Raw genomic sequence first — 15249 nt, 5'->3', positions numbered from 1 at the left:
ATAATTATTTTAGTTTCACGCTCTTGACCACTCGTTTGTTGATACCGGATGTTTCTCCGCCGTAATGGCCCGATTCATTTCTCATCGCTCGGACTTGACCCTTTCGTCGGATGTTCGCCTTCCTGTACTTGATCCTGTGACGTACTCGAGGATTTCTGTACTCTTTCTTACGTCTAGGTGTCAAGCCCTTGTTTTTAGCGATCTGATAATTGATTGCACGACGACCATCGCCATCTTCTTGTTCCTCTCCGGGATCATTCTGCAGGAGAGAGGGCGAATTCAATACTCGCGAGATGTGTATTCTAGGTGTAAGATTCCCGATCTGTGTGGGTGCATTCTGGATGAGACACAGATGGTTGAATCAAATCCTTACCTCGACCCCCTCTTGGGTCTTCGGCTTCGGAAGGTCTTCCTCAGAGCTCTCTTCGTCTTCGTCCCTCCCTTCTTTGAAGACCGGCTCATCGTTCTCCGAGTCGGTGTCTCCGAAGATGGCTGCCGGATCATCTTCGGCTTCCTCGTCCTCGTCTCCCTCGGACGGTTCCTCCGTCTTCTGCTTCTTCGAACTCTTTATTCCATCGTAGAGCGACAGAATTTCCTGTTCCGCAGAATCGAAGCTCCTCTTGGACGCTTTTGAGTTTCGAATCATCGTATCATCTGAGAAAAAAATGAGTCGACGCCAATCAATAAGGATTAGAAATGTCGTGAACGAATTCCATTTTGAACACGAGCTGAACGTACCGGCTATTCCATCGTCGCTCAACTGCGCTCCAACCTCATCCTCGTCATCGATATCCTCGCCATCCGTGCTCTCGGGGTCCGCCTCCTCACCGCGTACTTTGAGGAGCTCTCCATTTTTCGTCCTCTCGATAATGACCTGGATCTGAGGGAGAAGCTTCCCCCTCGCGTTGTCCAGCTCTGTGATCAGTTTTTTGAATTGTCCCAGTCTTTTGATGATCGGATGATTCTTGATATTCACTCGCTTCGCTTTCAAATTCAGGTAGAAGCAGACGTTCGTAGCGTACGACAACAGGAGATTATGTCTCAGCAGGACATAATCTTCAGCTGAGCTTCCTCGCGGTAGCTTCCCGGATTTAAAAAGATCCATTATGGGAGTGAGCTCTTGAGCCAGCTCCCGCAGCTTGTCACGGCAGTCTTCTATGAGACCCTGGAGCTCAGGCGACTCTTCCTCGACCATACGCAGGAGTTTCTTTCGCGGCAGTTTACTCAGATCCAGGACCTCGATCTTCTTCGAGTCCTCGTCCTCCTCCGGTGCTTCCTGCAGATCGTCGAGCCCGAAAACGTCTTCATCGACCTCTTCAGCCAGGCGTTTCTGGATGGCCAGAGCCTCCTCTTCTTCCATTTTCGCGATTTCCCGATCTTGCTCGGAAATAGCGAATCCAGCCGAGTCCTTGACATCGTAGTCGTTGTCGTAGAAATCCTGACGCTTCCGGCCTGAAACATACGGCGATCTCATGCTCGAGGATATTCCATTGACAAAAGCTCCGGAGAGCACCGTCTCCGACGCTCCGCCAGATAAAGGTCAGGTTGGGTGGAAGCCGACGGATCAGGACATTGTGAGGCGACCCAGACCCCGCTCGCCGCCCAGTCGGGATCAGAGCCGAAGAGCCTTTCGACATGACCGGTATCTGAGAGTAGGTCTCAGATACCCAACCCTCCGCAGCGGGAGGGCCCGGGAAATGTTCCTAGGCGATTATGATAATTATATAGATAATCCCTGTAATTCGCACCCCATGCTCTCCCATCGGGAATGTCATCTTCCTGATCTTCGATGTCGGAATCGATCTCTTTCTTCTTCACAAAACGCGCCATCATATCCTTGGCATGATCTTCGTTTAGAAGCTCATTTTCTTCTTCGGATTCATCGTCTTCATCCGAAGTCATCCTGTACACTTGCTCGGGTTCGGAATCCGATCGCTCCTCTCTGCGAGCCAGGAGAATTTTGTCCTTTTTGCGGTAGAAGTCATCGACCTTCACGGAAAAGCAGAGCCAGTTAGATCATTTAGGGAATAGTTTGAAATTTGGGGGAAGCCTCTCTCCGACGCCTTCGAACAGCCTCATGCGATCATTTTCGTAGCTAACCTCATCGTCATCTTGTCGCGGCACGTTCTTGTAGCCGCCCTGGATTTCTTCTTCGTCAGACTCCACCACGGAGACTTGTTTCTTGGCGTCCTTCTTCACACGGCTCCCTGCCTTTTTCCGTGCCATTATGACCTACGAGGCAAGCACGAGTCAAATGATCCGATTGAAGGAGCCCTGATGATATGCTGGTAGAAATGAGGCGACAACATGTGTGCGATTGATGAATCAAGTCATATGCTACCAGCGCGAGCATCATAGATCAGGAAAAGTGAGCCGTAATAATTCAGGCTGAGCTCCTCACAGACGGTTAATGCCGGTTAGCGCCCCCACTTCAGTCCCTTATTCTCGGGGGGAAATCAGTATCATGAAAAACTTACGTCTACGAGTTTCCCACACGTTTGAAATTTTTCAAACAATTCACCACAGAACAGTGCGCATAGATCGGAGGAGCACGTGAAGATTTTCGAAATTCCCGCTGTTCCGCGAATTAGTGTGTTTGTCTGCTAAAGCGCTGGCAGCCGCGCTGCTCCGAAAATATAGAGTTATAGAAGTGAGTCGAGCTGGTCTCAGAAGTATAATTTCGATACCCCGGAAGCATAGCGGAGAGGTGAAGGTGAGTGACCCAATCAATCGATTGTGGATCCGACTGACTGGGCCTGACGGGCGGAGACAACGTCCCTGTGGATCCGTCCAGCTGCGGGGTTCGTGATGTGAATTTAGCCACGACTCTGCTCGAGCTTCGTGTGCTTTTTAGTCATGATCGTATTTGGCGGGAAACGTGAGTTCTCTCCGAGAGAACCCGGAGTGCCCCCGATGGGAACGCACTCCGCGGCATGAATCCGGCGTATTCTTGAACTTTTCGGGGCCGTTCCATCGGGGTGGCTCGTTGAGCCACTGCTGGATTGAATGCGATATGTACCGCTGCTGCTCTTAGGGCTGAAATCCCTGAGGCGCTCGACGCCGCAGTATATGATGTGATATGTGATTAGAGTTTTCCCTATGGGAAGTCCTAGTAAAAACTTCTCCCCGCCTTCGGTTCCCCACTTCCGCCAGTCATTCCTACGTTCCCACGTATCACAGGATCCAGTCGAACAGCGATACCTAGCAGGCATTATGCTTGAGACTTCGGGGCTTTCTGGGATAAATTGAAAATTCCCGAATTTCGGGAGGAACGAAAAATACCACAAGACGAAATTGAAGAATGTCGAGCCTATCCAGGGATTGCACATCGAGCTTTCGATCCTCATGTCCTGCGCTTGAGCTCTACAGATGGACACAATGGCCGTGGTAATGGACACTTCCGGGATAATGGAGATCGAAGAAGGAGCTGTTGAAACGATGGAAGTGGGAAATACCGAAGAAGACGAGGAAGTGAGCCAAGCGGAAGAAGCCCTACTCGACTCTGCCGCTAACGAGGCCACCCTCGAAGGCTCCTCGAGAAGAAGGTAAACTGTCTGACTGAGCGAATGAGACACATTTCCAACCTCTCCGGGACGGAGTCATTCATTGTGCGCACAATCAGAGACTTGAGCCTCTAAATGAGTCCCTGGGCGCAGACGTGAGGCTGATTCTCACGCTGGAACGTACATTTTTCTCCAGCTCGAGGGCTCAACCATGTGAATACTGCAACGCAAACTTGGCGAATCGGCAGACGTATTTCAAGCATTTAGGGCGTAAACATCCCGAGCACCAGATGAATGTAATCTGCATGCCCCAGAAAAAGACATATGCCTGCAATGAGAATGGCACGTGCAAAATGAAACTCAAAACCCGAGAGGAGCTCCTTCACCACCTCGGAAAGGATCACGACTGGGAGATAAAGGAAGTTACGGGAACATTCGATTCGGAAGCCGACTTCGAAGTCTTCTTCCAAATTGTCCAACGGGTGAGTGTTTTTGGTGAAGGTAAGAGGGTGGAGGATTTCCCCGGATCGGTACCCCGTCGGTCTCGAGAACGCTGGACGCTCCGAGGAGAGGAGTCCCAATGAGATGAGTCTCGAAACCTCTGATAGGTCGCGGTGTGATGTCTCACCGAACAAGTTATTTTCCAGCTGCATAAAACGCGATTCGTGTCGCGTCACGGGAAAGTCAACAACGTCAAGCGCTTCTACTGTAACCGTGAAGGCGCGATTCGGCTGAAGTACGGGCCACGATCCAGAAAGCATATCAAGAGGGGAAGTTCGAAGATCGGAACTTTCTGCACGGCCCACGCTATAGTCAGCTACCATGCCAACGGTGAGTTCGATCCCCTGCGATTTTCCGGCCCTGGCCTCAGCTGAGATCGATAGGTATATCTATACGTGAGATATTCATCCTGCCCTCGTCACTCAGGGATTACCATCAGCTCGCTTTCAGGTCAAGTTAGCATAATAGGCTCGATAACTCATTATAATCACGAGATGGAAGGAAAATACCTACCTCTGTTGGATTGCGAGAGGGATTTTATCTGTTACCACTCCCAACTCGGCATGAACTGCCGTGAAATCCTCGAAGTGCTACACCAAACGGTAATTTGGTCGAGCGACATACCTCGCTCTCATAATTTATTGACTCTTCACGAGAACGACTTCATCGGATACGAATTATTGATTACTGAGGAATCTGCTCCAGGTCGGAGAACTGGATATGGATGATCCGCTCCGTTACGTTGACTACAAGACGATTAGAAATACACTCACAAGGAACAAAAGCGTCTCCGCAGCTAACAGGGATCCGGTAGTGATGTTACAGAAAGTCAGAGGGAAATGTGATAAACCTCAGAAATCAACAGAGTGAGCTTCAGATGCGGAGATTCCATGAATGGGAAACAGCCTTCGAGAGCTTAATCGAGAATTGCGATAGTCGATCGAGATGCGAAAACCTTCTATGTTCAAACATCATTCCAGGGAACGATCTTCGACGACGTTCAGCGACATCGTGCTCGAACATACTAGTGCAGTGGAGAACACCTTCGATATCAAAATGACGGAACCGAATAATTGGGGTGTCAAAAAACCTGACGGGAAAGTAAGTGAGAACTTTCGCGGTCGTTTGTTTTTCGCTGCCGAATGCTGTGCTGGCTTCAAACAGTTCCCGATTCGATATCAAATTCTTTGAATTCAGGTTCGCCATCGAGTTGTTCGAGTGGCCGATGTCTGTCCCATCGAGGAAAAGTCCGGTACATCGTGCGGGCAGTATTGCAAATTATGTAATTGCTGCATTCATATCTACAAATGCAACTGTGGAGGAGCCACGAAAATAGGAAAAATGTGCAAACACATCCACGCCGTCGTTCTGTCCCAGAATCGCGACGCCGCTTCACAACCGGTAAGACCAGAGCAAAACTCCTGAATTCTGCTGGGTATAATTCTGGGGGGGGGCACCTTTTTCCGGCAAATCGTCTCATCGTGTCCTGCGATTCCAGTTAGCATCCGAGGAATATGTGGTTGCTCAGGAAGTTGAAGAAGAGACTTGTATTCTGGACTCGTACATCGATCAACAAACAGATACGACTCAAAAACCTATCGAGACCGCCATCACGGAAGCCGGTTTCCCGCTCCAAGTAACTCAACAGGTGAAATCGGGCTCACATTATTATTGAACTAGTTCACTGATCCCCCGAAATGATAGGTTGTCCGGTTCAAAATGCCTCCCAGGAGAAAATGGATTTGGAGTGCGCAGAGAGATCGGCCAGTCTTCTCAGAATGCGCGACCCCCTGACGGCCCTCCTTGATTCGCAGATCGAAGAGAATGGCGAGCGGATCCTCATCGTGCAGCAGCCCATCACTGAAGTGGTCAATGAGGACGGAGTACTGTTTCAAAGCTACGAAATGATTCAGGAGCATGAACAGGTCCATGCACGGGAGCCCGAACCCCGGATAAACCCCGAGTTTCTATCGTTTATGGATAGCGCGGCGAATTATGTCAATTTGCTCCATCAAGTCGCCTGTCCCGAAAATATACTCCAGTTGTCTCTCGTATTCAGACAATTGAAAGTGAGTAGGACACACGAAGTCCATTGCTGCCGAGATCGGTATGTGACCGGGATTTTGTCGATGGAAAAAGTCGGTGTTTGTTTCCCGCAGCTGATCATGATATACCCTACGTTCTTTCGCAGTCCCTCGTGACGAATGCACAGCCGCCGAGGATAATCAGGAGCTGAATAAGGTCGTCCCGGATTGAATAGATATCCATGTAAATACGGCGAAACATTCGTCCACCTCAATCGGTCGTCGCAGATTGACTCAATTAAATCGATTACTCCATTGAGATCGGGCATGCTCACGCTTGTTGATAAGACTCGCTGGATCCCCATAGGTATAATTCATCGAAACATTTAATCGAACCGTCAAGATAAGTAATAGTATGCATGTACACAGCGTCCTCAGAGCTCCAGATCATACAGCCGAGCGTCAGACTCGAATTCAATCATCACAACACCAGCAGCAGAGGGCCAGGCACAACGTACACAGGCAGCAGTTTTTCCAGAATGTGTCTTCCTGAGGCCGCTGTTCATGGACGATTCTGCAAGAGGATTTGGAACTCAGAAACGGACTCTGTTTCATCTCCCGGAGGAATCCATTCGTCGTGAGACGTCGATTGGATTTCCAGCTACCTATGACGGGCGACGATTCATTTATCCGCAGCCAGTCAATGATTATTCAGGGGGAGTTATGTTCCCCCTAACCAGGAAGACTTCGAACCAAGAAAAACGCCGGATACCCATTTTGGAGGAAAATGGTTCCGGTGCCTGACTTTCACTTGAGACTCACACTGTCTGGGGTTGGGGCGGCGCATATCCCGGCTGATAGGCACCGGGCGGTGGAGCTGGCGGATAGTAACCAGGCTGCGGCGGAGGCCCCCCGGCGTAGTTCGGGTTGAAGCCCGGCTGGGACGGAGGGTAGTATTGTTGTTGTTGAGGTGGATAACTCATCTGGAACTGAATGAGCTAGGTTTCAGCGAGTTCGAGCATATGAACTCGACAGATATTCCTGATGCTCGGACGCGGAATGATTTCAGGAACAACTCTCGCAGCCAACTCCCATGGTTGTGACGCGGTCGTAAAGTCTAGGCCCGCCAGCTTCATTCTCAGATAAGGTCGTAATCCCCAGGATAAGTCGAGCGCTGGAAGGGCTTGCCCGATCCCAAGAAGCCGCGCGTCAAGCCGGAGAGCGCGACTCCCGAAGGCAGTCCCGGTTCGGAGGGCTTGAACAAATCCTTGATGTGATATTTCGGGGGAAAAGCTGGCTTGCTCATTTTCTGTCGTTCGGATGCTCGCCACCGATGGTGGGGAGACATTGAGGACGGATAAAAAAATAAAATGCATGATAAAAATGAATCTATATTGAGTATACAAAAATATATAGTGTTCCCGATCCGTAGCCTGACTCTGATCATCGGCGGGTCTGTAGCCATGGGAACCACCGTGAAAATGCATTAAGGAAATCCACACCCGACTAGACTCTTTTGGGCTATGACGGGAATCGGAGAATACATTCGAGAGACAATGTTGTCCGCGGTAACTCCTCCGCTTGACAAGGAGCTGAGTTAGTCACACACGAAGCATCCAAGAACAGACGTCTGGCGCAGTCGCATGAGAGCCGTGCTCGCTACGCTGATGCTAACGATACGATCAAAGTGGAGGGCCATTGTTTATGCGCAAAGCGTAAGTCAACGCACAGTTCGACGCGGAGAATCGCTCCTCCTGAGCCTGCTGGATAGGTATACGCTCTAGGCCTTACAGGGTGCGGCGGTCCGTAACTCATGGTTGTTCCGAACACGAGCTCTTTGACAATATAGGTTAGACGAACGCCGAGTGAGGGAAAGGAAGCGGCGAGGGCTATTCGCGGTCCCGAGAGTCTGCATGCCTAGAACCCGAAGGAACACTGCGTGAAACTGATCCGCGGCAGTGGATCGCTTTCCTTCATTCCAGCGAAGACCGACTCTGCGCGAGACGAGGTTTTAGAATTTTCGAACGCTATGACCATATACCCGACGACTTCTGCGCCATCTAAGGCAACGAAACCCACAGCTCGGCTTCGAGGTCATCGACCATCCGTCGATGAGTGTTCCGTGAACGCGGGATTCGTTGATATTTCAGTGAGTTACACGTGAACACATCGCCAGTTGCGTGAATCGTTCCGTGGCAGCCAAGCAACTGAATCACTCGAGCGACCCGAAACTTCAGAATGCCGTCGGTCTACGTTCCCATTCGAACGCGGAGCTCGTGCGACTTTCCAGCCGTGAATCTGGCGGTCGCTTTTCGGAGGATATTCCGCGGAGCTAAGTCAAATCGCAGCAGCCAGCTCGCTGTAGACGCAAAACCAAGGAACTGAATCACGATCCCTGTTCTTCTATCCGTATATGATGCAACAGGTGCTCCACGACTGAACGTTCGAACACGGGGTCGTGCAGAGAATCTGCGATTCGAGCTCTCCATTCATAGACCGTGGAATTTCAGCGAGCTGGCGAAAGTCTCTCGATGAGAGGCAAACTCACCTTTGTTCTGCAATAGTAGACCGTCAACTGCTGGATGCTTCGTTACTGGTGTAGGCGATTGTGACTGCTGGCGAGAGAGAAAGAGCAATTCAGTGCGTCACCAACAAGAAATTCCAATGGATCCAAAGCTTTTTCCTCCCATCAAATCCCACCTCGAACGGGTGGAAAAGAAGCGCCGCGAACGAAGCACCACGGGGCTTACTTAAAAATGTTCAGAATCAACCGAATGCATTGCTACTTCAGATCACCGAATGAGCTTTGACTACACGGCAGGCTGTTTGTGCAAGGAGGATTCGTTCGGCCGTCCGTCCGCGCGTGGAAAGAGGGATGGACAGAAGATGACGAAATAAGTCTGACGGCGCGATTACTTGATCAATGACTCACGCGTTTGCAAAGTAGAATAGTGATACTTCGAAATAGCGTTTGACTCATTCTTAGGGTGAACTAGATCGAGGATCTGGGATAAGATTGGATATTCGTCCTTTGGTGTACAATAGACGTGACAATAAATCGTCACAGGCGGATAATCTCGATTATCTCAACAGGGCCGAGATCCGCGAGCGAGAGACGTCGGTAGCTCCAGAGCGGGTCGCCATACGAAACCGTTTGTACAGGAGTCGATTCATAAATCATATTCCCTGTCCTCCCCTTCCAGGCCATATTGCAACATAATTCGTTTACAACAAGGAGCACTTCATGATCGTGGCAGTTGGAGTAGAGACTCCGCGGCACGCTGAGTCATGCCTGACTGAGTCTCATCTGTCATCTCAATAGATTTCCTCGGATTTTGCTGCTTCTCGCGCGCAATAATACCACGAAACCAAGCTTTTGCTCCGGAAAAAGAGGCCTGGCTCCTTCGACCGGGATGAATTCTTCCTTCTGACTGAGGTGGAGGGGGACTGTTCTTCACAGCAGTCACGAGCTCTCTGAGATGCTATTCGGACCGCGAGAGGTATCGGTGGAAATAATCAACTCCTTGCGATCACATGGGGCTCGAGCCCGAACTTTACTCGTTTATTTCAAGTATTCTCACCAGATGCAATATTTCGCAGCTCCCATAACTATACACGGGGACATATAATTCCAAATTCTTCCTTGAAAATAGGTCTCGATATTCAACTAATAAGATATGCCGAAGTTTTGAGCGGTGACTCCATCCTCGCTCCGAAAATTCTCCGTCAAGGCCGAATTAGAGCAGTCAAACCCAGTATTCCAAGGATTGAATACTTCAGGCGGGGGGATTCTTGCAGACCCAACGACAACCATCCTACGTACGGAACGAAACCACGAACACGTCCAACGATGTTCTGAAATCGAAAGAAGCTCAAATCCGCTTTCATGGACGAATATCAGGGCCCTATACCGATATCTGCTTGGAGTCCGAGCAGAGAACGAACCTTCCGGTCGAGCCAGGCCGTCCCAGGACTGTAGAGACTTCGATCGTTGACGGAGTTGTTGTCGCCCTTGGTTAAAATCTTCAGTGTCCCATTGCCGTTCTGGTGTATTTTCATCACTCTGTGTACGATGGGAACGACTCTCCCGGCAATTTTGAACACTACGATATCTCCAGCGTTCACCGGATCTTCCTCGTGGTTCGTTAGGAGCAGCAGATCTCCCCGCTGGAAAGCTGGTTCCATGGAGCCTGAAATTCGCTGCGGCATTACTTTCTGGAGCAACTCCGACGAGATGAGCTCTCGCGAGCGAAATCTCGAACGGGACATGCAGCGCGGGGCCGAATGAGAAGGAATAGAGGAGATACGAGCAAGCTAAGAGCGGTGGGGGGGAATTCCCGGAATCGCCGTCGAATCTTATTGCATGCATTCTTAGTTATTCGAACTCATTTTTCTTGGCCTCCCCACTAGCGGACCCACCTGATAGAACAACGACGATCGGACTCTCGCAGTTAGTGAGGATCCTGTAAGCTTCCCAGGCCATCAAGGCTGAAGCGATCACCACAGAGAAGTTCAGGACCCGGTATGCGATCTGTCTGGGGCTAAGCCCTTTTAAGTCGTTCGAGGTCCACATCATTAACTGGAAGGATATTTTTCCTCGTCTGAGGCCGCAGATTTCTTCCCGCTTCGGAATCCGCGAGCGATTTCTGACACACTGGAGTTGTTCGTCTCTGCTCTCAATCTAAACAAACGAATTCGGGGGGTCAGCTGCGCGTAGATTCTCGACAAAACGTCCACTGGGTTAGATATTCCCCCGTCGCGTGCGTAAGGTCCATTCGTTTGCATTATACGAATAATTCTGAGTCTTCCTTCCGATTGGCGATGCCTGAGCTTCTAGTATTAGAATCGAGATGGCGGACGGCCCGCTTGTCCGGGAATTCCCCAATTACCAGGAGTTCAAAGTTATTCGAGACCTGAAGCGGGACGCCTGGGATTATACCTGGAAATATGCTGCCGTCGGTCGGGAATCATATTGAGAGCTATAGCAGCTATTCGACTGATCTACCAGAAGAGTTTTCTCGATCCGACATCGACCCTCAAGCTCCCGCGAACACACTTCAGGTCGGAAGAAGTTTTCCGTGGAGAAAGATTTGGAGGGTCCGAACGTCTGTCTCGGAGACCTGCTACCGATGAAAAAGTTATTCCAGGAGCTCATTCTCCACTTCAGAATCGCACTGGTATTACCGGTGTCCAGGCTCCGTGTGAAGGAAGTTTCAGCGCCTTACGTCTTACGTCGCCTCGAATCATACCCAATGTTGGGTACGATTGAATGAGCGAAAGGCGGAACTCTGGATTGGGTAACCGCCCTGTAGAGGGGAACCTGACTGATGAGCTCTCAGGAAACCCGGATCGGACTTTCAATACGTTCGCACCGAGTGACAGGGGACTTGGCCCATATTTGTAGATGTTTCGAACATTTTGATACCCTCATACGGCACGATAGTGGATGTGTGGCCTTGGAACGATGATTGTCGTACTTCACTCGAAAAATTGAGGTCAGCCTTAATGTTCGTGATCAGGCCTCCATGGACAAAAATGGCCTGGCCACGGGCCTGCTCGAAGGATGATCCTAAGTTCTTGATCCACTCAGCCAATGCCAGCTAGGTATGCCAGCTACATCAATTCGATGTGCTGTCAATCCCCATAGTGTAAACCAGCTCTCCATAGACCCCTGTTTTGGGAGACTCTGACTCTTCGGAATACGACTTTTCCATGTAAGACAGCTAGGTGAGCGTTTAGCGACACCTATAGGTGTTTATCCTCGTCTGAGGATCGGAAGCCAAGCGAATGCTCTCGAGCCGGATCCGGGTCGTGATTCATCAGACCGTGGAGCCAAGAGCTCTCATCGTATTGATTTGTTCGTATAACACGGAGAGGAGACCTGATACCTGATCGGGACCCGGGATCCTTTCCCGCGTTTAGACGGCGGTGATCCCAGACATCGATTCACCATCCGTACGACGTTTCTTGTCAGTTGGCAGCCAGCTGTACGGAGGGCAACATGTGATTACTGCGACGGCTCCCAGCTGACATCGCGAATCGCGACAGAAGCAGCTCGACACGTTCGGATCCTTTTCTTTGTCGCTAATCGAGCACATTCCCTTTAATTCATGATGTCGAAGTTCAGACTAGCCTGCCTCCAACTCTGTTTACGGGGCGACAAGCAGGCATCGTTAGCACATGCGCGCTTAATGATAGACAAAGTGAGATATCTCCCCTTACTGGAATTCGTTCTGGATATGTATATGTATGTGCTTGTGTCACTGACTGATCACTCCCATCTTAGAATCTGTGATATCCACTCCAGGCTGTGAAAGAAGGCGGCGCTCAGATGGTTTGCCTCTCGGAGTGCTTTGCAATTCCTTACGGACCTCAGTTTTTCCGGTGAGTACTCTCGGCAGCTCAGCAGGAGAACTGAGTCTTCGGACCCCTACGCAAAAGTAGGAGCAGCGAAAAGCCGAAGTCGATGGATTATTAGCAGGATTTATACCGCGACGATAGAGTAGGGTAGTGCCTAGGGTGTTCGTCGTGAACCTCGGATCCCGTGAAGAAGACCTCCAAAGTCTCGAGACTTCTGCGCTCATGGAGCTGCGTGAAATGCAGGGGAGGCGACATCACGGGGACTACAAGATTGCGGTGACTTCTGGCCGTGAGAAATTGGAGGCCACGATACCTCGACTTCAATGATCGAAGAGCCCTCTGACGACCGCTGGGGAGGAAGAGTTGAGGAGTTCTCGGTGGAACTCGGAAACAGCGGTCTTTGGCAATTTTTGCACTTTTTTTCGATCCACCTCTCGCCAAGGGAGGCCTCCTCCCTCGAATTAGGAAAGATTTAATTTCCAGACCCAATGCGGAGCTTGTTCCCGACGGAGAAACGTCACAAATGCTCAAGCAGGCAGCTGAAGAGAATAAAGTCTTCTTGGTCGGTGAGTATCCGCCATCGTCATGTGTGAGCGCGTCCCGCCAGGGCAATCAGGATTAAAATAATGCGAACAAGGGGCAATCGACCCGATTGGCGATGAAGAAAACGTCGACTAGGCATTGCTAAAGACCTTTTATTGAGAAAGAAACTTGAACTCCCGGACACTTCGAGCAGATCAATACTTGCCGAGGATGAGTCGAGACGGCACGGGTTTGATGTGTTCATGGTGGCCCAGGTTGCGATGATGGTCGAGGTGACGGTGCTCGACAGTTTTGTAGGCCAATGAAGCCTCTTTGGCAGTCGGGGCTGAGGACTCCAGTTGGACGTCGGCCGGACTCTGAGATTCGGTTCCCATTTCGTTCGTCGTAATTTTCGCGTGATAGCCGTGCTCATCGGCAGTGTAAGATACGGTACGAGAGCGTCCATCGGCCAAACGAATCACGTAAGATCCAGTCACGCGTCCAGCAGCGTCGGAAGATTCCTCCCTCGAGTGAGAACCGTCGCCCGCGTCGACAGCATACTGGAAGTGGTACGGGGTCGGCACTCCGGCTTCTTCGAGTCGCTCGAGAACAGTAGGATGATGATGCTTTTTGTGATGGTCGTCGTGAGTGTGGCCAATGTGATGTTCGTGAGTGCACGAAGCCACGGCGATCAGGGAGAGCACGGCGATCACTTGAGCATTCATCTTCCGCTGACGGTACTGTTGAACACCAATTGAACTGTGCTTCGATCTGCGATCGAGTTCACTTTTATACATTGAGCTCCCACGCCGCTCTATTGAAGTCAGAAATCAATGAAGATTTCGTTTCACAAAAGCTATCATTTCGAGGGATGGGTCCGTGGCCTTGAGCTGCTCTGTTGGGCAGAAAAACGCCTTGCGGAGGACGGACGTCTTTTCGCCGAACCCGAAGATCGGTTGCCGTCCACTTTGAAAGGCTAGTCCTGCGCGTCGCTCGACCCATCGAAGCTCTTGGCCACACGGTCATCGTCAGCTGGGCGCCGAAATCATGAGGCGACGTGGAGCTTCGGTTTTTCCCTCACGATTAGCTCGGCATTTGAAATACGGAGCATTCCCGACGACGTTTCGTTTCTTTCCTCATTCTCAGGTGGCAGCATGTCCGAAAAAGACGCGGCGGATCGTTTGTACAATACGTGTCTGGTGTACGATCCAGAGGGAAAACTGGTTGCCACCCATCGCAAAGTCCATTTATTCGATATCGACATCCCCGGGAAGATTACCTTCAAGGAAAGCGATTCTTTCACTGCCGGCGATCATCTCACTACATTCGATACTCCATACTGCAGGTGAGCTCCCTCGACATCTTTTTGGCCGTTTAAGCAGCAAGCGGAAGATTCCATTCGCCAACTCAGAAATTCCGGAGAGGGACCGCTGGCGATCAGAGCTGACTCGAGAGTATGTCTCGTTCGTTCTAGAGTCGGTCTTGGAATATGCTATGACATAAGATTCGCACCCATGGCTCAGATTTATCGCCAAAGAGGATGCAAATTGCTTCTCTATCCTGGAGCTTTCAACATGGTCACCGGACCTCTGAACTGGGAGCTTCTATGTAGAGGTCGCGCAGTTGACAACCAGGTGAGTCAAATTTAGAGCTTCCTCAAAACGGAGAGACCCCTTTCCGATTCTAAAAATTGGATTCTCTCAATCCCCCACGGACTCCGTCTCCTCCGACTCCACTGCGCCGACTTGGAGACCATTTGCTAACTCATTCTTTCCTTCCAGCTCTACGTGGCGTCCGTTTCCCCAGCCAGAGATACGTCTGCTTCGTACGTAGCATTCGGACACACTATGGTAGCGAGTCCGAGAGGCACTGTGGTCTCGTCCACAGACGAAAACGAATCGATCGTGTACGCGGATATCGATCTCGACGAAGTCCAAGCCGCTCGCGAACAAATACCCATTGGAGCTCAAATCAGAGCGGACCTCTACGCGGTCGAGGATAAAAAGACGCCATAGTCCATGTACAGACATATCGATGGAGGACCGACCGCATGGTTGAAAACAATAAATTTGTATTTCTGGAAGCACTCTCCTTTCCAATCTGCGATCCTGGGCTCATGAGTCCTCGAGACATCGGGCCGGTCAGAATGAACTGTGAGGTTCGGACAGAAACAAAGGAACTCGATTGGAATTCGACGATTGTGACCGGCAACGATCTGCGGTTCTATCGATATCCTCCCGAGCTATCACATGTTGAGGACAGAATCTCTAGAGATGCCGGGATGCCTGAAACGTTCCCCCGGTCCCATAGAAACTCGGAGCTCGAAGAAGTCTGACCCT

At 50.6% G+C, this 15249-nt stretch overlaps 4 protein-coding genes, 1 long non-coding RNA gene and 1 other non-coding gene across 6 annotated transcripts; 2 read left to right on the top strand and 4 right to left on the bottom strand.

Moving 5' to 3' along the window:
* Positions 1-4: 4 nt before the first annotated feature.
* On the bottom strand, positions 5-2172 carry LOC100897769 (UTP3 small subunit processome component Sas10). Its single transcript, XM_029110792.1, has 4 exons — positions 2101-2172; positions 1749-1989; positions 753-1452; positions 5-266 (listed from the first exon to the last, which is right to left on the bottom strand). Exons 2-4 carry the CDS (start codon positions 1900-1902, stop codon positions 5-7), a joined length of 1116 nt encoding a protein of 371 aa, XP_028966625.1. The 5' UTR covers positions 1903-1989; positions 2101-2172.
* Positions 2173-2623: 451 nt separating this feature from the next.
* Positions 2624-6260, top strand: LOC100897623 (uncharacterized). The gene is made up of 11 exons (XR_003777087.1): positions 2624-2713; positions 3370-3545; positions 3700-3985; positions 4151-4334; positions 4455-4606; positions 4710-4870; positions 4985-5105; positions 5202-5439; positions 5507-5652; positions 5819-6077; positions 6196-6260. It is a non-coding gene; the product is annotated as an uncharacterized LOC100897623 (transcript).
* An 89-nt stretch (positions 6261-6349) lies between these two features.
* Positions 6350-8599, bottom strand: LOC100906154 (cysteine-rich and transmembrane domain-containing protein 1). Its single transcript, XR_001951159.1, has 3 exons — positions 8577-8599; positions 6851-7011; positions 6350-6602 (listed from the first exon to the last, which is right to left on the bottom strand). It is a non-coding gene; the product is annotated as a cysteine-rich and transmembrane domain-containing protein 1 (long non-coding RNA).
* Positions 8600-9549: 950 nt separating this feature from the next.
* LOC100906007 (signal peptidase complex catalytic subunit SEC11C) lies at positions 9550-10604 on the bottom strand. The gene is made up of 3 exons (XM_018638595.1): positions 10448-10604; positions 9974-10218; positions 9550-9883 (listed from the first exon to the last, which is right to left on the bottom strand). The coding sequence occupies exons 1-3, from the start codon at positions 10602-10604 to the stop codon at positions 9755-9757; spliced, it is 531 nt and encodes a 176-aa protein (XP_018494111.1). The 3' UTR covers positions 9550-9754.
* Positions 10605-12056: 1452 nt separating this feature from the next.
* On the top strand, positions 12057-14971 carry LOC100905715 (omega-amidase NIT2). The gene is made up of 6 exons (XM_003740950.1): positions 12057-12231; positions 12336-12412; positions 12872-12954; positions 14057-14255; positions 14385-14544; positions 14692-14971. Exons 1-6 carry the CDS (start codon positions 12139-12141, stop codon positions 14923-14925), a joined length of 846 nt encoding a protein of 281 aa, XP_003740998.1. The 5' UTR covers positions 12057-12138; the 3' UTR covers positions 14926-14971.
* Positions 13093-13669, bottom strand: LOC100906297 (cuticle protein 10.9). Its single transcript, XM_003740953.2, has one exon. The coding sequence runs from the start codon at positions 13633-13635 to the stop codon at positions 13126-13128; it is 510 nt and encodes a 169-aa protein (XP_003741001.1). The 5' UTR covers positions 13636-13669; the 3' UTR covers positions 13093-13125.
* Positions 14972-15249: the final 278 nt, after the last annotated feature.

The sequence above is a fragment of the Galendromus occidentalis genome, unplaced genomic scaffold (genome assembly GCF_000255335.2).
Source record: "Galendromus occidentalis unplaced genomic scaffold, Mocc_1.1 scf7180000077116, whole genome shotgun sequence".
Taxonomy (NCBI): Eukaryota; Metazoa; Arthropoda; class Arachnida; order Mesostigmata; family Phytoseiidae; genus Galendromus; species Galendromus occidentalis.
The sequence above is the reverse complement of the archived record's forward strand: the minus strand, read 5'-3'. Positions and strand labels throughout refer to the sequence as shown.